Source organism: Cuculus canorus, chromosome 14, assembly GCF_017976375.1.
Source record: "Cuculus canorus isolate bCucCan1 chromosome 14, bCucCan1.pri, whole genome shotgun sequence".
Classification (NCBI taxonomy): Eukaryota; Metazoa; Chordata; class Aves; order Cuculiformes; family Cuculidae; genus Cuculus; species Cuculus canorus.
In genome coordinates this window covers 14,781,102-14,803,326 of record NC_071414.1, presented here as the reverse complement: position 1 = coordinate 14,803,326, position 22,225 = coordinate 14,781,102, and the positions used below count along the sequence as shown (strand labels likewise).

The following is a 22,225-nucleotide window of genomic DNA, read 5'->3' as shown; positions in this document are numbered from 1 at the left end:
TGGGGGAAAGAAAAAAGAAAGCAATGCTTTGAGACGTCAGGATGCCAAAACCCTCTGGTGGAGGTGGGCCAAGCATACACCTCAACTGCAGAGCCCCTCTGCTATTGGAGCTGCCCTCCTGCCCCAGAGGGGGGTTCAGCCCCAGATCTCTCCTCAGAGCTGTCGGGGGGCACTGCACCATGCCAGGGTTCAGGACAATCCCAATGTGCTCTACCTACTGCCACCCAAGACCCCAGGGACTTCTACGCTCCTTCCTCTTCTTTGGGGACATAAAGAGCCTGTCTGGGACCTGTCTCATTGTCAGGAGACTCCATTTGAAGCCAGTAGGACAAAGTTTACCTCATGCCCAGAGGATCTTAGTGGCTTTGGGTCTTGAGGCACACACAGGAAGGTGGTCAACTGCCCCCCAGCTGGCCCACAAAGGTGATTCAGCCTGGGACAACTCCCAGGTGGGAAAATGCCTGCAAAGATGAAAAATTATTTTGTTTTAACCAAGACCACAATCCCTGATACAAAGAGGGGTCCCTATGGCCACACAGGATCACCCCAAGCTCCCCTCCAGCACCACGCAGAGGCAGGGTCAAGCCCAGCCTGCTGGCAGACTTACCCTCACTGCCTTCCCCAGCAGGGACACGAGTCGGGGTCCAGCCCTCAGACACTTCCCCCGATCTGGGCTGTGGGACACAGGTGATCCCAGCTGTCCTCCTCCCCCAGTACCTCCAAGCCTGGGGCTCATGGTAACACCATCACCATCACCATCAGGTTCAAGTAATGACTTCACAACCCAAGAAGCCTTTAGGACCCAAACTCCACTGCTAGTGGGGAGGCTATTTGAAGCTGTTTTCTAATTGACAACCTGGCAGGCACCTGGGAGCAGTAATTAGGCACTTTGTTAACCCTCTCCTCAACCACATCTCTTCCAAAACTGGGATGAGGGCAGGCTTGAAGCAAAACAGCTGTTCCAGGGACACTCAACTCAGGAAAATGTTAGCAGATTAAGTCAGACTCAGGTGCCCCTTGCTCTCTGCTCTGTCTCTGGATAACCACACGCTGCAGCAGAAGTTGATGACAGTTCAGAGCAGCTCTGGGGTAGGAAGTTACAGCCCCAGCTGACAGTGCTGGGAAGCTCTAGGGAGGAAGATCCTGCCTGGGGTGAGCTGGAGGGCTCTGCCTTAGCTGCACCCAGCTGCAGCCCCATCGATGGGGAGGTGACAGGGACACTGGCTGCACAATGTGAGCAGAAAGAGATGAGGCTTTTCTAAAGTGTCTGCACAGAGGTGGCTGTTGAATCTGCACTTGCAATGCAAAGATGCCAGGCCAAAGAGTGCCCCTCGTGCCTCAACAAACTGGAGGGGAAGGGACTTCTCCAAAGGGGCAATTAGAGAGGTACCAGCAAGACAAGGTCTTGAGGCCAAGAGATGAGAGCATGGCTGATTGCTGGAGATGACTAAGAGTCATGGGAACATGGAGACAGCTCTTGGTTTTGGCCTGAAGAATGTCTGGAGAGCATGAGGGAGTCCAGAGAGAAGGAAAGGCAGCTTTTGGCCAGAGAAGATTTCCTCTCAGCAGTTTTTCCTGGCAGGGTGTGAGGAAGAAGAACATAAAACAGAGGCAGTGTGGTGTTTTGGAGGGCTCCTGCCCAGCGCTGGTGGGTCTGTCGAGCGGCTGGGCTGCAGGAGATGTCTGCCTGATTATTCTTTCCTCCTTTGGGGCCAAAGGGGCTTTTTAAAGGATGTTTGTTTCCCTCCTTCTTCTTTTTAAGTTCGGTTGTTTGGTTGGGTTTTTTTTCCAGAACTATTGCCAGCTCAGAGAAAACTGACTCACCAGCATGAACAAGTACTAAACCAGGCAGGTTTAATGCAGAGAAGGGAAACAATCTCTCAGCCTCCCTTTTCTTTGAAGGGGCCACTTGCAGAGCATCTCGATGGCAGTGGTCCACAGGTGAGAAGTCACAGCCCATACACGTGGATCCCCGAGCGGGGCTGGGCAAACCCGGGGATGCTCAGTGGGACAAACTCTCTGCTGGGGTTCCTCCCTCACTGATGGCCATCTCCTGTCTGAACCCCAAATATTGTGGTTGCAAAGAGCAGCTCAGTCACAGGAATGCTACTGGCTCTCGCGTGTCCAAGTAGGTGTGAGCAATGGGCAGAGATGTGTTCAGAGGAGCTGCAGCCTTAATTGAGTCAGATGAAGCCCAGGGGTGTCTGTGGAGGCCCTGATGGCCAGGAAGGCACGCTGCGAGATGGCACAAGACTTGTTCAGTTCCTTTCTGGCCATGGGATGGCTGAGGCGGGGAGAGTGGAGGCTGTCATGAGCCCTGGTGGGGAGCACAGGGAGCTCAGGCTTGTGTCCCACGCTGGTGGGATCCCTGCACTGAGTGCAGCTGGTGATGGTGTCACGCCTGCCTGTGCTGCCCTGCAGCAGTCTGGGGACACGTGAAACACCCACGTCGAGTGAGCTATTGGTACCAAGGAGCTAAAAACCCTGGTTGCAGCAGGCCAGGGATTGTATCCACAGCCTGAGTATCTCTGCTTGCCTGAGCTCCACATAATCCCTGTCTCATCACCGGGGAGAAGACCTGTTTCAAGGTGCAGAAAATGTCCTGCTGGGAGGCTGGTAGTCCCCATGTGTGCCTACTCATTCCCAGCCCCATGACCCCTCCTTAGTGCATCCCGGCATGAAAAAACCTGCCAGGCAGGCAGTGGCAGTGGGAGCCAGCTAGGTTCAGGGCTGATGTCTTCCAGTCCCCCCTCCCTGCTTCCCCCCAAGCTTTAGCTGCAGCCTCTCTGGAGATGAGGTGATTTTTTTTCCCCTGCTGATTCAGCTCCTGGAGAAAAATGCCCTGTCTGCCTGCTGCAGCTGAGCTGTGCCAGGTGACTCAAAGCATATCTGGGGAAAAATCAGCCTGAGCTGGTCAGGGAACTTGCAAACCTCCTCTCTGGCAAATGGAGAAAAGACAGAAGCCCAGGACGGGTCATGCTGGAGGTGGGGAGCCTTGCTGGGACTTGGACCCATCTCCTGCTGCAGCTGGTGCCTTAGGCTTTTGAGTACATGAAGGGTTTCCGGGAGCTGAAGGAGGCACAACTGGTGCCAGTGGGGACTTGCACGAGGGCTGCATCGTGCAGCCTGAAAACACAGTCAACGTCGATATGTTTGAAAACTCAGTTCAAAATCCCCTTTTCACAGTCACCCCAGGCATTCCAAGCTTGTGGCTCAGAGATGGCTGCAAACAGCTCCGCTCAGCAGCCCTGGGTCATTTGTGAGAGAAGCAAGTTCATTGGAGCCAGCAAGAGAAGAATACTTTGGGCTGGACTCAGGAGAAGTCTGTGTGTCATGGGGCTGGGGGACCCCAGTGCTTCTGGAGAGGTGACTGGGAGAAGGGGAGAGGAGCAGGAGGAAAGCAGGGGCACACGCGGACCAGAGGGAAGGGCAGGGTGGGCAGCCGGTGCTGTGGAGCTGTGCCTTTAAAGGGTACCAGTGAATTCCTCATCCCAGAGGGAGGGGAGGAGAACCCAGCTCAGAGAAGAGCCAGATACGGGTTGCCCTGTGCAACACAGCATGGCTCCTGCTGGTGCCCTGTCCCATTGCCACCCCCAGCCTCTGCCACCGCTCTGAGCTATTTAAACTACATGGAAAAATCAAGAGCACTGTGGTGTTCCCCACCTCCTTCAGCCCAGCACTGTCAGTCTGGCAGATCCCGCATCCCTACTCTGCTCTGACACAGACGCAATGATGCCAAAGAGCACATCAAGCCCTGGTTGGGGTCTACTGGCCCAAACCTCTGGCACTGGGAATACACATGGGATCAGTTCCTGGTATCCTTCCCTCTACCCAACCCCTCCCAGTGCACCAAGACCCGCAAGGTGGCCAGTTACTAGAGGCACGGGGCAGATCCTGTCCTGTTCACAGTCCCTTTTTCTTACCATATCCCTGGGATCAGCTGAGGCCTTTACTGTGCTTCCCTCTGCTTGGCTCCAAGCTTGGCTTTTGCTGAGCATTGGGGTCATGCACAGAGTATTAACACGCTTAGCCTTCACCCACGACACGGTTAAGCTTTATTCTCAGCCCTATCTGAGTGTGAGAAGGTGGAAGCAACCAAAACCAGACAAACAAAGGAAGAGCTGGAACTTTGCAAAAAGAAAACCACCTTTATTTTTAAACTCTTTCTTTAAAAATGTATTCGTAAAAGTTTACAGCATAAAAATAATATCTCATGGCTATAGATGTGATATAGTACAAATCCTACAAATACACCTGTAAACCTAGGAAAATGTTAACTCTTTGGTACCTTAGTCCGAACTCTGTTTTTCCTTTGCCCTCGGGATGGTTTCTGAAAGACGGGGTAGAGGCAGGTGCTGCTTCTGTTCAGAAGTGCTGCAGAGTAACAGAGTGATGCCAGCAAGCCAGCAGAGTGGCAGGGGAGAGGGCAGAGGGCACGCTCTGGGCACACTTTGCCGTTATGGTGCAATCCATGAAGGAGGAAAGGACAGGAACAGTGGGATGCTGCAGGCCTCCCAGCACGAGAGCTGCCCAACACCCAGGGAGGACCTGCAGCCGCCCTCGCTGCTCTCTGCTCGTGCAGCAACCCAGAGCAGAGGCTGCCAAAGGGCTGCCAAAGGGTGACCTTCATGTTCTCCAAGTGAGAGCGCAGCCGTGCTGCACCTGGGCTCCTTGGGGCTGGCTTGGCAGCCCGCTGCCCTCCTGTCCATATGGAACAGCCTGTGGTTTGCACTGTGAACCAGCCACACCGATCCTGGGATGTGAGCAAAGCACTGAGCCTGGCCAGAGCCCTTCCTTGCACCCGTGCATTGGAGCATGGAGTTTGCCTCCTTAGCACCTCAGAGCATCACGTTCTAGAAAAAGCCCTTAAAAGGAGACACCTGTGAAATCCCCTTCTCCAGATATCAGCTTTACACAGGCTCAGCTTCCCCACAGCCAAACACGAACCCAGCACCCAACACCCTGTATTTGTGTGTATTTATGGTGCTGTCTCTTCCCCCATCCCAGAACCCTGACTGGGAAGAAGGGGAAGAGCCATTTCTCACTTCTGGCTGCACATCCACACTGTACTTCTGCCTCCCGTCCCCATGGGACTCTGCTGCAGTCCCCTTGGCAGGTAAACAGAGACAATTTAGTTACAAGTAAAGTACGCTGTGCTCTAGATTTCTTAACACGACACAAACAAACACTACACGTGACACTCTCGCTTCAAAAAACAATAACACGCTCAAACCGAGAAGGACAAAAGGATTAAAATCTGTGCACATGTCAGTCTGAGAAGCATCTTAAATGTGGAAAGAGACACTGGAGTGTTACATTAGTTTCTGGGATACACTTAGGTATGTACGAAATAGTGGCTGGCAGTAGGATTATGCATATACTGGTGCTCATAATGATGTAAGAGCTGTAGAGTAAAATACAATCTACAAATAAAAGATATTGCACTAGAGATGGGCCCGAGCTGCGGCTTGTGTCTCTTTTGGGGTCGCTCAGTTTGGGTCCAACTCTAAAGGTGAAAACACATCCAAACAAACATACTGATCATCGAAACTAAAAACCCAGCGGGACCAGTTTCCTTCAGAATCTCACTAGAGAAACAATGGCTGCAAAACCAATGGACACAGAACAGATGACCATTTCTGCTGACCCTCACCCACCAGGTTGCACAGGAACTGGAATGTCGGCAGCAGAGAGAGAGAGGGAGCAGGGGGGCTGGATCTGGCTGCCCAGGAGGAGAGAACTTGTCTGGGGGGCTGGTGTAAACCTCAGCCCTGCAAAGACCTCTCTTTGAGGAGAGCTGCAGGGATGCTTAACAAAACCTGTTGGCTTTGCCCAGCTGCCAGCCTGCCCCTGGCTGAGATCTGCTCGCTGCAGCGGGACTGCACGTCCTTGCTAAATGGTGATGGGAAGAGATGAGTAAGGACAGGAAAGTACCACGAAGTGCAAGACCTGGCCCTTGCAATCACAGGGCCAGAGGCAAATATTTGGTTGTATCTCTCTGGAGCAGAGAACAGTACCATTTTTCAAACAGTCTGCAGTACCAACTCTAAGAAGGAAGAGGGAGGTCGGATTAGCACTTCAACAGCAACCAGAACAGGTTTTCATGCAAAGAATAATTGTAATGAATCTACAAACGGGATAAAATGCAATAGGTATCCAAGCGTAGCTAATGCCCAGCTAATGGGAGAGGATAGCTGAATTCTCCCAGCAAGGAGAAGAAATGTATCTCCTTTTTCAGGACTTTCAGATCCTCTTTCATGTTTTCCCATTTGTTAGTGGGAAATCAGTTATGTTATTAGTAACTGATCTGTAGAAGATGGAGTTTAATACAGGATTTGTGAAGTAAGTGAATGGGCAAAGGGAGGGTGAGAAGGGGTTAATTGATGGGGAGAACTTCGGGCTGGACAGAGGTAGGAAAAGTAGCTCTCTAGGGTTGCTTTTGATGCTAGAAGTATTTAATATTTTTACTAGTCAGCCCAGCCCAAAAATAACAGTTCATTAACAAAATATGCTGACAACCCAATGTCTGGAACAGCAGGGAGTATCTTAGTTAGAAACACTGGAAGAGTAGAAAGATGTAAGTGCTTAGGTTGGTGAGAGGCTGACTTCAATCTACCAGTATGTTGTGGCTGGGAAAAGGCCAATGTTATCCACTACACCAGGCAAGTCAGACCCAGTACAGACCAGAACTATTAATGCCCTATGCGAGGTGTAGGTTTGACCTCACCTGGAGTACTGGCTACTTCTGGTCACCTTCAATAGAGAAGGACAAGTTCAAAAGGGAGCTGGTGCAGCCAGGGGCTATTAGGATGATCAAATGTGTCATCCTATGGGCTCAAGTTGCAGTGACACAGATCTTACCAAGCACCTTACATGTTAGAAAGCATAAAGTGGTCGGATCCCAAGGATCCCATGAGTTACTGCTTCTCCATAGTTAGAATCATTTCATGAACCACGGCCACAGAAGATGGCTCCTTCATTACAAGCTGGAGGAACAGAGCATGGAAAAACAGTTGTCATTCACAGTGTGTTTCCTATGGATGGTGGGGAATCTGACCACACAGGCTGAAAATATACTCCACCAGCTGCCAATAGAAATGCTGTTTTTTATGTTCACATTTTACCAAGGACAACAGCCCACAAAACATTTACTCCTCTTTTAGCTGCACAAATGGCAGCATTGCAATGATAGACAACTTAACAGAAGCTGTTTTTCTGGGATTTTTGGCAGAAGTTTCATATTTAGAATAAAATAATTCTCAGTGGCTCTGAGATGGCAGAAGCCCAGCGAGATGCTGATTGAGTTTCTGAATTTATAAGCCTGCCTGAGTGGGTTCAGCAGGGATGCACAGAGATGTGCATGAGTAGGGCAATGAAGGGGTTAACGGGAGTTGGGGGCATGCAGCGAGCAGAGCTCTGTGCAAGGCAAAACCTCTCCTTTCAGACAAAAAACCTGCTAGTTTCTAAGGTGTCAGAGCTGTAGTTTTTGGAGTCTTTCATCTCTGCAGAGGTGGGGTTCACCACTGATTTCACAGCCTGGCATTCCTCCTGCTTTGAGTCTCCTCAAGCGGCACCTGAGAACACAACACATCCCAGGCCTGCCTGTGAGAAGCATGGAAGGAGGTGAGAAGCAGGAGGAAGGTCTCTGCCCTTTTATTCTTCAAAACACCTTCCAAGAGAGAGGAATCCTCCCCAATTCTTCTTGCTCTGCTTGGTTCCCCAAACACTTCACCCACAGCCTTGGCAGGGTGGAAGCGGCTGAGCCTGGCCCCTAGAAAGCGGCAGGGTTTGAGATACAGTTTGGCTATGACCAAAGATCTTCCCAGCCTCTCTCCATCCTTCTCTCTTGAGATGTCCCTGGGTTGGTGTTTTGGCATCCTTATCACTCCCCATAGTCTTTCTACGACTCAGGAGAGACCGGTGAGACCTCCCACCCTGGGAAAGGGTGTTTGGGTGAACAGTCTATACATATGGAGCCCTTCCTTCCCAAAGATAAGGCACAAAGATTTTGCAGCTGACAGGGTTATATGATTTCCCAGCAGATGAGCTGGGCTTAGTGGCAGTGAATTGATGAATATCCATATTGTTTCCTTATACTGGCCCTGGCTAGTGGATTAATGTATTTGTTCCCTTTAAATCTTCAATGGAGAATAATTACCTTAGAGTCCACACAGACAACACAAACAACATTGGATTGCCCTCTTTGCTACTACAACAGAGTCATTGTGAGAGCATTTTGAGGTCCTGGCACGTCTCTGGGGCTCCTGGTGCCTTGCTGGACACAAAAGGGTTTGGGGTTTGACAGCCCCTTTCGAGGCATGTAGAGCTGTGCCCCAGAGCCACGGGTACCTGTAGTGCTTGTGATGCTCTGTCCACCGTCGAAGAGCTATCAAGAAACGAAAACAGTGATTCACTATCTCCGAGATGCTGGTTGGTCTCTCCAGGACTTGGCTGTGCTTGGAGAAGGATTTGCCCAATGTACTCTTGATCTCCAGCAGCTGAAAGTTGGTGTTGCAGGTTCTCTTTGCCCCAGCAGTGGGCTCCGAGCAAATCATATGTCCGGGTAGGATTTTGTGGTGTGGCTGGTACTGAGACCATCAGAGAAGTGCTGGTGCAGAGGAGATGAAACTCGTTGCCATGGAGGGGGAAAAGGCTGGAGTATCATCTTAGCAATGCAGAAAGTGACGTCTCTTGTGGAGATCCAACCCACGTCTTCCACTTTAAATGAAGATGTTGGTCTGTGAGATGTCTCCATCCTGCAGTGGTTTGATCACTGAGGAGGATATGGCCGTGATCTGGATGGTTGCTGGCACTGATCCACCTCTTCTTAAGGGGGAAGGGAATGACAATGGGGAAGAGTCTTTAATTCCACACCCAGGACTGGGAGATGGGAAGGAAGGAGGAATTCTGGGACAGGTGGGGATATCCCAAAGTACAAGTGCAAAGCATGGCTCTCTGTGATGTGTGGGTCAGCCCCTCAGCTGGTCTCACCATGGGGAGACGCAGAGCCAGCCCAGCTCTGACTACAGGAAACTCTCCTCCACCTCTTGGTGCCCTGTGGTCTGCTCCTGGCAGCCTGGCTGGGAGTCGGATTCCTGCTCCTCATCCTGCCGGAGGCCCAGAGGGCTGTCACAGGATATTGTAGACGATGTGTTGGCCTCGTTCAGTATAGAGCTAAAGGGAAGCAAGGAGGAGAGAGAAATGAGTGCCTTGTCCCAAGTCTCCTGGTGATAGAGGGTTCCCAATGGCTGAGAAATGCATCAATCTCCTGGCAACCCCAGTCTATCTGACTAACTTTAAGCAGGGGGATAGACACCACCACTTGGGTCTATTCAGCCCTCAAACACACCAAACAGCGAACTGTACTGTGCAGATGTCAAACACCAATGTGTCCTACTCCTTGTAAGAGGCCTCTCTTGTCTCCAGCTGCACCAGCTGAATTACAGGGACATGACATGACTCCCTACACCTTAGCTCACATTCCAAATCCTCTGGCTCATCTTCATCCCCACAGGGTCAAGCAAGGTCACAGCACCTCATATGAGGATGACACTGTACTCCTTCTCTCCTGGTAAGCCCAGCCCTGGTCTGCCCCATAGCAGAGCATCCCCATTTCCTCTTGGGGCCCTCATTTTCAGATAGTCGGGAGAAGGGACAATATTTAGAAGTGATGCTTTTACCTGGCCCGGCTGATGGAGGCCTCCTGAGGGAGATCGCAGATTGTGTCGGGTTTGGGGTCGGGAAGAGGGATGATATAATCGTTCTCGCCCCCATTCTGATGCACAGCTGTGTAGAGGATGCTGCCAGTGGGGGAGCTGGGAGTGAGCCTGGCGTTGTTCAGCCCAGGGATTGTGGGTCTTGTGCGGACAACAGCAGGGTGGTCACTCTTCATGAACTCTTCATCCACCTGCTGGTACCTCTGCTCTCACCGGGCAGGTGACCAAAGAAACGGGAAGGTCTTGTGAGTGGAGAAAATGCATCTGTGTTGTATCTGCTTTCCCTGTCTGCTAAACTTTTTCTAGAGGGGCTGGCATCTTCTAGCAGGGTTCAGCTACACTGTCTCCACCAAGGACAGGACATGAACATTTCTTCAGGGAGAAATCAGGGACACAACTCCGCAGCTCCAAACTACCAAACAGTTAGAGACAAGGCTTTGATCTTCTGCCAGTTCTGATTTCTGCAGTTGCTGAGATACCAGCTGCTGGTCTGGTGATGCCAGTTGTCTCATCAATGTCTCCAGGATGCCCAAACCACCTTCACTGGCTGTTCAAACTACTGTAGCCTTAATCACAGTAAAAAATGCTCTGACACAGCACCACTAAACTGTGTTCTCAACACCCTTATCAAGAGCCCCAACCAAGGCAGCGTCCTCCACAGAGAACTGAACCTCCAAGCTCCTCTGTCCCTCCAGCACAGGGTCTTTTGAACATACCTTTCTGTAGCAGTCCACCAAGAGGTTTCCCATAAGCACCACCAGCTGTGAGAAGGATGGTCTGATCTCAAACTTCTCCTCCCAGCATTTCTGCATGATATCGTAACTAACAAGATGGAAGAGAGAGCACTCTGATGAGTTCGTGGGTGGGGAAAACAGGCAGCAATGCTTCAGTAGTTTGTGAAGGGCAGGTCCAGGGCAGGTGTGTATGGGCAGCACTTACATTTCATCAGAGGCATGGGTGGGTTTGGACATCCGGTAGCCTCGTTTGATGGCATTGTAGAACTGTTCATTCATAGGCAGTTCAGGGTATGGAGTCCCCCCTGCGTGTAAAGGGAGAGCAGGAAATCAGGGCGGTGGATTATCTGCCATCTCCATGCTAACATGCATTTCACACTAACAATTTCTTTTTGCTTTACCTTTCCTGTTTTATTTCACTCCCAAATGGCAACGTCAGCATAGGAAAGAAAGAGACAGAGAATGAAGTGCTGCTCTGACTGGAAAGGTTGGGATTTGAAGATTAGAAATGGATTTCTACCGTCTGTGGGAAGGGATCCTGCTAACACACTACCAGACCTACAGATACCACCATGATCTCCAGGGCACTTACCTAGAGTGAATATCTCCCAGAGGAGGATCCCAAAGGACCACACATCGCTCAGGGTGGTATAGAGGTTGTTGAAGATGCTCTCTGGAGCCATCCACTTAAGGGGCAAGAAGGTCTAAGAGGAAAAAAAGTAACAAGAAGAGAGTCAGCTGCATCTACAGCACTTGTTTCAACAGGTGAGAGCTGTGACAGCTGATATACACCTCCTTCAGAACTGCTCGACACATCTGCTGACATCTGCTGTCAGCCACTTCTTGGAGGCACCAGTTTCCTCTTTCCTTGTGCAGGATGAGCCCAGCAGGCAGGAAGAAAGATGGGGTTTGCTATATCCATTTCTGTTGCCGTCTGCCACATGAGACAGCATGGTGTGCATTCTCTGTTCCCCCATTTTCAAGGAGCCCACTGACTTGCACAATATGACCATTGCACTTCTGGAGGGAGTCCAGGCCTATCTGGATTTTGTAAACCTGAGACCAGGCTGGAGACAGCTATGAAATGACCAGAAAAGAGCTGAAGGACACATTCAGCTTTTTTCCTGTTCTCACTCAAAGTGATACATGAAAAGAAGCCTCACTTGACCAGCTTGTATGCAGCACTGGCTGTTCTGTTCCTGGGATTGACTTGTACAATGAATATCAAAATAATCTTCAGGAAGGATTGCAAAGGAACCCAGTTTCATTTCTCATTTTGCAAGGAAAAGCAGCTATGCCAAGGCTGGACTCGAAAACCTCAGCCCCTCTGCAGAAGGCTCTCCCCTGCCCAGACCCCGAGTGCCTGTCTGTCATCCTGTGCAAACGGGAGAAAGCAGGAGAGAAGTGAACTGGTTCATAGAGTGGAAGATTGGGGTTGAGGGGCCTGGCTCCACTCTCCACTCCCTCAGCCTCAGTTTCTCTGTCTGGAAATTACATGACCTGCTTTGCTTGAGATTGCTTGTTCCTGAATGCTCCAGGGCTGCAGTGGACATGCTGTTGAAGTCACAGGGGAGGTTCTAGGGGAAGCTCAATTACAGCCTCACCCCCTCCTGCCTCGAAAGATTGGAGACATCTTTCTGGAAAGTAGCCGCTCTCAGGAAAACACTTCCTCTTACCAGTGATCTAGTGGTTAGAGCAAAAGTCTGTGAACCTCTTGCCAAGAGTGGCCCGTGACTCACTGCAGCACCGTCAAGCTGCCTAACCTTGCATTCCTCCTGCCTGCAGCTCAGGACCAGACTCGTGCCATGCAGGGAAGGGATGCAGCGCTGCTGCTAGTGGTGCACAGGGGACAATCCTCAGTTTCACTGTTCCTGCTCAGGGTCTTCAGTAAGAGCCTAGAGATATGGGCATGTGATTCTGCTACGCCACAGCATGCAGGGCACATCGGGTGCAGGATGGTTGGCTGTTGACACCATCTCCAGGAAGTCCTGCCCTGTGACCACCACTGGGCACAACGACAGACTGGCAACTGATGAGGGGAGTATGTAGGGGCTGCCAGGCCTAGAACCCCAGGAAGAAAGCATTTGCACAGCTCTTGGTACTCACACTGCCTTTGGAGATATAGTTGGAATCCCTCATGATGTCCCTTGCCAGGCCAAAGTCGCAGATCTTCACCAGCTTCCCCTCACAGATGAGGACGTTCCTAGCAGCCAGGTCACGATGCACACACTGTGGGGAAGGCAGGGCACTGTCGCTGCGAGATGCCCCCAGACAGCCCAAGAAAGCAGCCCAGCACCAGGACCAGCACATTTCTGGGGCTGCAGGAGCCACTTCACCTCACTTGAGGCATGTCCTTCACCTCTAGGGACAGCCATAGCTCAAAGCCACTAGCAGAGTAACAGCAACAGGCACACAAATCTGGCAAGGGCAACTTGAACAATCCACTAGAGAGGGGATTGCCAGAATCTGACCAAGCAGGGGCGTTAATGGGCTGGCAATGAGGAGATGTTTCCATCTCTGTTTGGACAATCCATGCAGAGTGCCCTGTGCTTTAGCACAGGAAGTCTGTCATTATTTGGTGATCCTAGCAAATAAGGATGATACAACCCCACAGCTGTGCTGCACGTGGCTTGGGAGGAGCTCAGAGTCCAGGAATTTGAGGTCTGAAGCTTGATCTAAGCCAGGGTTAGCTATCACGTGCAAATACAATCATGCTGATCCCCAGGGCTGTGTCTCCAAAGAGAGGTGGTAAGCTGCTCTTTCAATTGCACGGCCACTTCTCCCCTGAGGAGGTTGGCATGGATAGAGGGACAGTGAGCAGAAGCTGACTGCAAGACACGACAGAGCATTGTTGGCCTCCATCACCACAGGCACCATTAACCAGCCAGCATACATACGTTTTTGGAAGCCAGGAACTCCATCCCATTGGCCACTTGGAAGCTGAAGCCCACCAAGTCCATGTAGCTGAGGAGTGGAGACTCATTTATCAGTGTCACCCGGTCCGTTCTTTCAGGAGCTGGAGGGCAAGCAGAGATGGATGTTGGTGTTACACAGCACCCTCATGGGCTGCCTGCCAGTGGAGGGACAATGGGACAGAGCCGGGAGCTCCCAGTGTAAAAGCACCTCTCCTGTGGCTGAGCTCTTACCTGATGGGGAATAGCTGTCCAGCTCATAGGGGGTGCCATAGTTAGAGGACTCAATGTCAGCATACTTGACTTCACCCTTCATGTCAGACATGGGCACATAATCCAGGGAGTCATCCTTGCTCATGTCCATGTAGCCCCCATCGCTCTCGACAGACAAGGAGAGGTGACTGTGGAGGGAAGAAAAGAGGCTGAAGTAGCATCTTGAGTGCTGGTGCTGGGCAAGGGAAACCTGCTGCATGGCCAGAGCTGTGAGGCATGTCCTCACAGGCTTGGGAGGCTGCGCTTAGTGGTTAAGAGGATCTCAGCTGCCTTCGAGCAGAAAAAAGCAGGGGGCAGCTGTGCTGATGTCCTAACATTGCTCGATTTTACTATTGTTTTGGCATACTAGGAGGAAATGCTGCTTTCTAACTTCCCATGGGACTGTTTCTCTGCTCCGATGTGCCTGCATCTCTTACAGCTGGCAACTGGACGAAGGACCAGTTCCCTTTCCTTGTAGAACCTCTTGCGCAACTGCACTCCTTCTAGCACTTCTGCCTTATGCACTGTAGCAAGTGACCTACCCTGAAAATGCAGACCTGAGGTCCCCAAGGGTAAAGACGTGTCGGTAAACCCTTTGTCTCTGTACTCAATGCTTACCTACGGCTATGGCAGTAAATTTATTGATGCCAGCGAATATTCCCAGCTGGCATGGAGCAGCCAGAGTGTGTGCTAGCAAACTCAGCCTCCAGGACACACAGATTGCCTCTGCTAAGTCCCTGTCTGCCAGAAGCGGTTTGGAGGTGGCTGGTTGGCACATGGATTGATCTCACAAAGTAGCAGAGCAGCCAGCTGTGTCTCATAGCACTGGTCCTGTGTTTGTTTTACTGGTCTGGAGGAAGTGTGGGTATCTTTTCATGACAGTGCCAGCCCTCCTCGTTGATGGGGCCAGGATGGGGTAGGCACCAAGAAGGAGGAGAGTGCTGCTTTCCAGGTACCTCTGCACATGGTCTTCCTTAGGTGTGTTCCCGTACAACTCTGCCTCTCGCCGTGCCTTCTCTCCGTAGGACTGCAGGAAGGTGTGCTTGTTGCGGTGCAGGTAGTCCACCAGGTCCCCATAGCGGCAATACTCGGTGATAATATAGATGGGCCCTAATGCGAGACAACACCCACATCAATCCTGCCTCTGCCCCGCTCTCTCCCCTGGGCAGTGAATTTCATCCCACAGGCCACTACGAGATTGCAGGATGCCCCCACTACCAGATTGCAGGATGCCTAGGCAGAGCCAGGGGAAAAAGACATCTTTCTGGTAATGAGCATTTCTGGAATTTGAAATTTGTGTTTGCGGAGGGAGGTGGGGGTTAACAGACAGATGCCCTCCTCGGTTTCAGGTTGGAAAGAAAGGTTTTCAGAGCTCCACAAGGTTTTCCTAGGGAAGGCTGAATCATTTTGAGCCGGAAAACAGGAATTACTCTCTCTGAGGACAGTTCTCCTCAGCCCAGGGCAGAAAGGAGAAGAGACAAAGCGCCCAGGGTTCAGTACCTCCTTTGGTGCAGGCGCCCAGCAAGTTGACGATGTTCAGGTGGGGTCCTAGGTGGCTCATGATCTTCAGCTCAGACATAAGGGCTTGCTTCTCACTGCTCCGGGCAGTGGCTGTTGGGGAGAATCAGTGTCAACGGCAGTGCAAGAAGAGATGTGCATGGATAATGTTTGTCCTTGTGGCTTTTGGATGGGGAAAAGGGAGGGTGTGGGGGCAACTCACACTTGAGCATTTTGACTGCCACCTTCATGGTGGAATGTGAATGGCTCAGGCCATGGGCTGTTGCCTCCACCACACGTCCGAAGGCACCAGAGCCAAGAGTGCGTCCTGCAAAGAAACAGTGAGGAGACAAAGTCGGTGATGGACCCTGAGGAGAGCCGAGTCCATCAGTGTGACCTGCAGAGCCTTTACCTAACACCAGCTTGTCCCTGGGCACCTCCCAGCTGGAGTCATAAGGGAGCTGCATGGGATCCACATAGATGTACTCGTGCCCATCAGAGCTGACTGACTCAATCACCTTCCAGCGGATCTCATAACGAGGTTTCTGGAAAGAGGAGCAAAGGGAAAAGGGAAATCTGAGAGGCTGAGAGTCAGAGAGGGCACTGGGGCATGTGGATGGAGCTTTGTCAGAGTCTTTGGTCTCTGCAGCCATTGCCTCATTCCCTATCTAGCGTACAGATGCCAGAGGCATGCAGAGATTGATTGGAGCCCATGGTCCCTGGCTAAGGTGCGATGTTGTCAAGCCCATGCCAGCAGGAGCCCATGGCTTTGCTCTTCCCAGCCACCCTAACACGGGCGTACCACTGCGGCAGCCTGGGAACACTCTCCTCTTTTACCTTCTGCCACAGAACGATCAGGATGATCAAGGAGATGACGGTGAGGACCAGCAAGGCCAGGATGACAGAGATGATGACCACCTTGAACGGCAAGGCTACAACAATAACAGGGACAGAAGTCAGAATCCTCCACATCTGCATGGCCTGAGTATCCCGGGGAAAGGACGGGACAGCAGCGCAGAAGGGTCCTTGCACCCTTTCCTCTTCCCTCCTCTGGCCACTGTCCCCATCCTACTACATGCTTTCCCCACCAGACATGACCTAGAGCTCTCTGGCTGGAGAGAGTCTCTATCCTTTCCTCCTGGGCAGATCTGCCCATCACTTGCAGGCACAGCACCCCAGGGATAACAGGCTGATGGGTCGTTATAGCCTGTTGAAAGGCTTGGTGCTCTGGGAGGGTGTAGGGAGCTCCAGGGCTGGTTTGTTTGGGGGAGAGCTGGCAGCCCCAGGCCTGGGCTTACACCATCCTTCCTCACATTTGGGATGTTCAGGGCACAGATGTTTGAGCCCGTGGCACCATCTAGTGACCCTCGGGCTAATAACAAGACACTGGGGACCTGCTCTGGCACTCTCATCTTGCCTCCCAGGAGGGATGACCCTCACAGTTGTGGAAGGGGCAAGTTTGTGGGCAGTGGACATAAGGGCTTCATAGTCTTCTTAGAGCAGCCTTTCCTGCTTAACCCAAAGGAGGCTTCATTTTGGGCAGAAATACAGTTTTTCTGCCTCCAAAGACTGCAGTCATCAGAGGACAGTCCTGGCTTCCAGCACCTCCAGGCTGCAGACACATGGAGAAAAGCTTATCCTCCCACCACAGGCTCAAATATTTCCCTCACTGCTCACCGTGTGGGACCAAAGTGATGTCCTGGGAGCTGGTGCCCAGAAAGTTTTGCACAGTGCATCTCAGGAGCAGGGGCTCATCCACCCTGTGCAGCTGCAGGGTGCTGTTCACACGGTACACCTGCAGCTCAGCGTGGTACGTGGCATTGGTTTGCAGACCGATCTCTGCGGACTCATTCCCCAGCAGCCGGGTGGGCTGCCCTTTGGTGCTGCACCTGATCCGGGGGAGGGTAAAGGCACCTGAGAGGCAGTTGGGACCACACACCACCACCATGGGTGTGTGGGCCAGCACAATAGAATAAAATAATAGTCTATTATTCTACTAAAGAGCCATTCCCAAGGGCTCCATCACTCAACTTACCATTTGATGTTGCTGCAAGTAGACCAGCTGATCTCAGGTTGGGGCATGCCTTCAGCAGAGCACGTCACGGTCTGCTCCCCACTGCTGGCACTGCTGTTCTCCTTGAGATCCACCACTTTGGCTGGCACTGAAACCAAGAAACCGTTATGGGAATTAATCCTTTCTGACTGCAGGATGCAAGGGGAACGTGATTCTACTGTACTCCTAACATGGCCTGGAGGTGAGGAGACAGTGAGGGAGGACTCATCACATCAATCGTGTTTTATTTTTGAAAGTTAACAGTGAAACCAGAAAGGTCTGAGGGGGTTATGGAGGGGGCCTGCCCCCATCTGGCTTGCTTGGAGAGCACAGGACAGCATAGGGCAAAGTCCTGGACATCAGAGCTGCAACTGCTACCTTGGGCCAGGGCATAAAGACTAAGCTGCTGGTGTCTGCACTGCCTCCCTGTACCCCTTGCTCTGAAACCAACTGTGAGATATTTCAAATGAACATGTTTCTTGCTTGAATGCTCTTCCTTTATCTAAAACCATTCCGGAGCTGTAGTCAGAGGAGTAAGGTCTTCAGCTTGAGGATCCTGAAGCAAAAGATGGAGCCACCCCCTGAGACTGCCCTCACACTCCTCAGCCCCACAGCTGTGTCCCTATCCTTACCATTTATCTGCAGATGGAAGGACAGCTCCTGCTCATCATCCTCATTGGAAGCCCGGATGGTGTAAAAACCTCCTTCTTCTTGCTTAACCCGCACCAGCACCAGAGCTGTCTGATACCTGGAGGAGACACAGTCCCAGAGTGATGGGTATGGGAAGGTACTTGGGGACTGACAATGCTCAGAGGCAACCAGTTCCTACCCATCTCTGGCATGTGTGAAACCCACTCAAGAGAAGGGATTCAACCACCAACCATGCCCAAGCAGCAATTTGGAAGTTTCTTTGTGAATTATCCCCTCCCTGCATCCCGATATGGAACTATGGGCCCTTACCTGGTTTCTGACAGATTCCTGTTGGTGATGGTGAACTCACTGCTGCTCTCCATGGTCAAAGTCTTGTTGTTTTTCAGCCACACGATGCTGGGTTGCGGGTAGGCCTCCATCTCCACCTGGATGGTGTGGCTCTTGTGGACCTCAGCGTACACCGTGCTGGGCAGGTCGGTGTGGAAGCGCACAAAGCCACGCTCTGAGACAGGGCAGGAGGGATAGGGGATTCAGAGAGAGAAACAACCCCATCTCCAGCCCTTTGGACAAACATGGATCTGGAACAAAACACTCTGAACACCCAGAAGTGGTGGGGCAGAACCATCCCTCAAGGCTTCAGGCTTGTGTCGAAGGGGATGGTGGATGCAGAGCCACATGGAAGTGGTGGAGCTCATGGGCAGGCAGCATGTGTGAAAAAAGCTTTTATCTTGTGGAGATGAGGCAGGCTCCCTTAAATTGTGTGAAGAAAGGACAGACGCAGAGGGAAGGTCACAATAGGACCTCACGTCACCTTGGCACTGCACAGTGCAAAAGAGCTCTTACCCATAAACTCAAGTGTTTTAAAGGGTCACAAGAGCCACAGTGGGAGATTCGGGATGTTTTGAAGCCAAGAAATGGGCAGGGGTGACATGGGGTGAGGGTTGGGTTTCTGCCATGGTCACTTAGAGCAGAGGTGAGGAAGGGAGAGAGCTGAAGCCGGGGCAGAGAGAAGAGGGTGCTGCTTTGGAGCATCCTGGCTGGACGCCCACAGAGTTTGCTGGCTTTGGGCGTGTGGGCAGCAACGTACCTATCACATGGACTGTGATGTCTTTTCTGTCTGTTTTCTCATGGTAGCCTTCAGAGACGTTGCAGACATAGGTCCCACTGTCTTCCAGCTCCGCATTCTGAATGATGAGGATGGAGCGGATCTCATGGGTGGATCCAGGCAGGAAGTCGGTCACTGGCTCCACAGCCTTCCCTGCCTGCACAACGGAGACAGGAGATACGGTCTGAGAAGTCAATAGCGTGTTCTGCCATTGGAGCTACAAAGGCAGGCACACAGAGTGGGAGGAGGAGGTAGAGGACCCTGATCTGGCTACCACAGGGACAGGGAAGATGCGCAGATCAGAGGCCACTGAGACAGCCGTAATCCAAGGATCTCCCCATCAAGCCTTGCCATGTGGCAGCAGCATCACAGATCTTCTGTCATAGGTTGAAGCTTCCTATGAAGCTTCACCTAGGGTATTGATGAGTGATTGCCATGGGACATCTAAGCGAAGGCTAGAGCTGCTGCCCCAAGCCTGTGGAGCTGGAGCACTCACTTGCTTGCGAGGATAATCCCAGTTGAAGTTGACAAGCTCATTGCCGCTCACGGTGCACATCAGGGTAACATTTTCTCCCTGACGCACTACGGTCTGCACTGCGCTGATGGAGACGTTCACAGATGAGACTGTGGGAGAGGTGAAAGAAAGGAATGAATGATGAAGGAAGGGATGAATGTGCACCTAGTTCATTTATGCTGGGTGATAAACCAGAAAGTCTCTTCCCTGAGGGATGGAGCTGACACTTTGGCAGAACCCATTTCCTATTGGAGGCAGAACTAAATCCAGGCTCCAGATTGATCAGGGGCATCGCTAAGGAGACAGGGGGAGATCTTTGCTGTCCCCTGCCATTGGGTGGAAAGAACAGCTACAGCACGTGCACAGGTATGCTGAGACAATGGCAACTCACCTTGGATCCTATAGACATAGAAGGTGTCTGAATCCACCTCCTGGTCATCCACAATTGCCCGGCAGAAATAGGTCTTATCCTCAAAGAAGCCTTTGAATCCTTGTTGTGGGTCATAAGCAGCTGGAATGGGGTTCTCCACCTTTTTCTCATAGAGGGTCACCTGCATCTGTGGGTTGGTCACACGGCATGGGATGACAGCCTCTGTATAGCCCGTGATGAAGATGAAGAGCTCTTCGGAGGTGATTGTGGGGAGGAAGACTAGGGAGGGATCTGTGGGAGAGAGGAAACACTGGTTACAGAAAGCTGCTTGAAGCTGAACCAAGGCTGTGCTGTGCTCCTACAGGACTGCTCCAGCACAGGGCTCTGACTCCAGAGTGAGGGATCCTTCTTCCTTTAATCCCCATAGTAAACCAGAGCTGCCATGTCATGGGCTTGGCAAACCTCTCTTGGGAGGATAAGAGAGACACAGATGCTGCCACTTAGTACTATTCCCACCCCCCATCTTGTGCTAACACATCCCACATGGGCCTCTACCATGCCCTGGCATACCAGAGACATGCCACCACCAGATGACCTGCTATGAGGGCTCTCCTGCAACGGGAGTAAGTATTTTGGGAGGCCAGGTGCTTGGGGATAGAATGATAATTCAAAGCTCTCATTCTCCTGGTTGCTAAACCCTGCGGAAATGCAGATGGACAAGGACGTGTTGCCCCTTACCTGGAACGTATATGTACAGTGCTTTCCTCTCCGCTGGCTCAGGAGCCTGGTCAAAGCTGTAGGTGCACGTGTACTCCCCAGTGTGACGGCCTGTCACGTTCCTGAGGGTGAGATTGCTGACAAAGACACCATCCCTGAGCTCCAGAGAGGCAGCAAGGGGCTGACCATCCCGTTCCCAGACCAGTGCGCCATCCCCGTAGCACAGGAGGGAGAAGGTGCTGTGGAGACTGAGGACAAGCTCAGCATCTCTGGGTTCGATGTGCAGCCCACTGCCCCCAGACGTTACCTCCAGCAGACCTGGGAAAGGAAGGAGATGAGATCAAATTGGTCTCCTCTGAAATCCAAGGAGAAACATGCTGGAGCACAACCTCATGCCAGTTTATTTGGTTTGCCGTGTCAGCCTTTACACTGAAAAAGAACCTTCCTGGATTTGTCCTCCTTGGCATAGCCACCACTGACAACCACATGCTCTCCTCTGCAATGTCCTGTCAACCTAGATCTTGGTGGGTCACCATTCCCCGTACCTCCTGAAACCCTTACTGGAGAGGAAATGCCCATGTTTTTTGTGGCAACACTGGGTGAAGAACCTCCCGTTTTATGCTTTAACTATGTGTGTCCCCATCTAACCTTTCTGCAAGTTCACTGCACCCCTAGTGCCACCCAGTTCTGCCTAGTGTCATCGGGTGGTGAGGAGCAGAAGGCTGGTTCGGGGGGGATTTGGGGCAGCCATTGAAACTGAGGGGTTGAGCAGAGCTGTGCTGGGAGGCAGTGATGCTGTTGCACCAGCCCAAGGTGTATCCTGGGGGAGGACAGAGCTGGAAATGGGGGTGACCTGGGTCTTCTCCATGTGTTTGCCCACATTCTTGGCTTTTATGTGTCCTGTGAGCTGGTCTAGATGGCCTGGGGAGCTGACAGTAGGTATAGTACTGCTGACCCCAAATGAGCCTGTCTCTGTAAAGAGAGGTGGGTCTCAAATGCACCTTCAAAGGCTTGGAAATGCCATGCACTTGGCGGTCAAGGAGGAGAGGAGGAGTCTAGGCAATTCCCTGCTCTACTGGCTGCCTCTCCACAGGGGCAGTGTCAGGCAGGACACAGACTAGGCTGAAACAACATCATCAACATCATTTTACGAGAAAGTGAAAGAAGAATGAAAGCAAAACCTTACAGGAAATCCTTTGGAAGCAATAGAGCAGGCAAGGTCTTCCTGAATGGCTCCCTGTGTCTCTCCCAGCTTTCTTGCTTCGCTTTGCCCAGACATCCCAGTGGGGCTGGGACATGTACTCACCCCTGGTGTCCCCATGGGTGGGCAGGGCAGCTGGGACAGCCCCCAGGGGCTCACAGCAGTGCTGTGAATTGCCCAGATGCAGCCAGCTGCCCTGCTGCCTTGCCGTGGGGTGTTCTTGTATATAAGGGATCTGACTGAATCCTTCCTGATGTGGAGATCTCCATAATGTCCATCTAATGTGGGGGTGTGCTCAGGACTGAGCGCACCTGGCAGTGCTCCCTCTGCAAAAGTCTCCTCCTCCCACCCAGCTGCGCATCAACATGCAACAGGTGAGGACTTAACACCCACCCCACCACATGACTGGGTTGGCGTGAGCCCATGAACCCATCGTGGCACTGGGAGGGACAGAAGTTCCTGGAGTACAGTGGTACCTCCCCATGGCATTGCTCTTTTCTTCT

At 51.9% G+C, this 22,225-nt stretch overlaps 1 protein-coding gene across 2 annotated transcripts in view; it reads right to left on the bottom strand.

Moving 5' to 3' along the window:
* Window positions 1-4,128: 4,128 nt before the first annotated feature.
* PDGFRB (platelet derived growth factor receptor beta) overlaps window positions 4,129-22,225 on the bottom strand; it is a 31,768-nt gene continuing 13,671 nt past the window's right edge. For both annotated transcript variants that reach the window (XM_054079512.1, XM_054079513.1), the window contains exons 3-23: window positions 20,543-20,839; window positions 19,826-20,095; window positions 19,417-19,544; window positions 18,903-19,077; window positions 18,125-18,317; window positions 17,797-17,912; window positions 17,147-17,273; window positions 16,789-17,000; window positions 15,949-16,043; window positions 15,524-15,656; window positions 15,335-15,439; window positions 15,115-15,225; window positions 14,571-14,724; window positions 13,597-13,763; window positions 13,348-13,466; window positions 12,557-12,679; window positions 11,043-11,154; window positions 10,656-10,755; window positions 10,433-10,538; window positions 9,681-9,919; window positions 4,129-9,174 (exon numbers count right to left, since the gene is read on the bottom strand). In XM_054079512.1, the coding sequence (XP_053935487.1) occupies window positions 9,024-9,174; window positions 9,681-9,919; window positions 10,433-10,538; window positions 10,656-10,755; window positions 11,043-11,154; window positions 12,557-12,679; window positions 13,348-13,466; window positions 13,597-13,763; window positions 14,571-14,724; window positions 15,115-15,225; window positions 15,335-15,439; window positions 15,524-15,656; window positions 15,949-16,043; window positions 16,789-17,000; window positions 17,147-17,273; window positions 17,797-17,912; window positions 18,125-18,317; window positions 18,903-19,077; window positions 19,417-19,544; window positions 19,826-20,095; window positions 20,543-20,839 (3,233 nt within the window). In that variant the 3' untranslated portion in view covers window positions 4,129-9,023. The remainder of the gene's footprint in view (window positions 9,175-9,680; window positions 9,920-10,432; window positions 10,539-10,655; window positions 10,756-11,042; window positions 11,155-12,556; window positions 12,680-13,347; window positions 13,467-13,596; window positions 13,764-14,570; window positions 14,725-15,114; window positions 15,226-15,334; window positions 15,440-15,523; window positions 15,657-15,948; window positions 16,044-16,788; window positions 17,001-17,146; window positions 17,274-17,796; window positions 17,913-18,124; window positions 18,318-18,902; window positions 19,078-19,416; window positions 19,545-19,825; window positions 20,096-20,542; window positions 20,840-22,225) is intronic.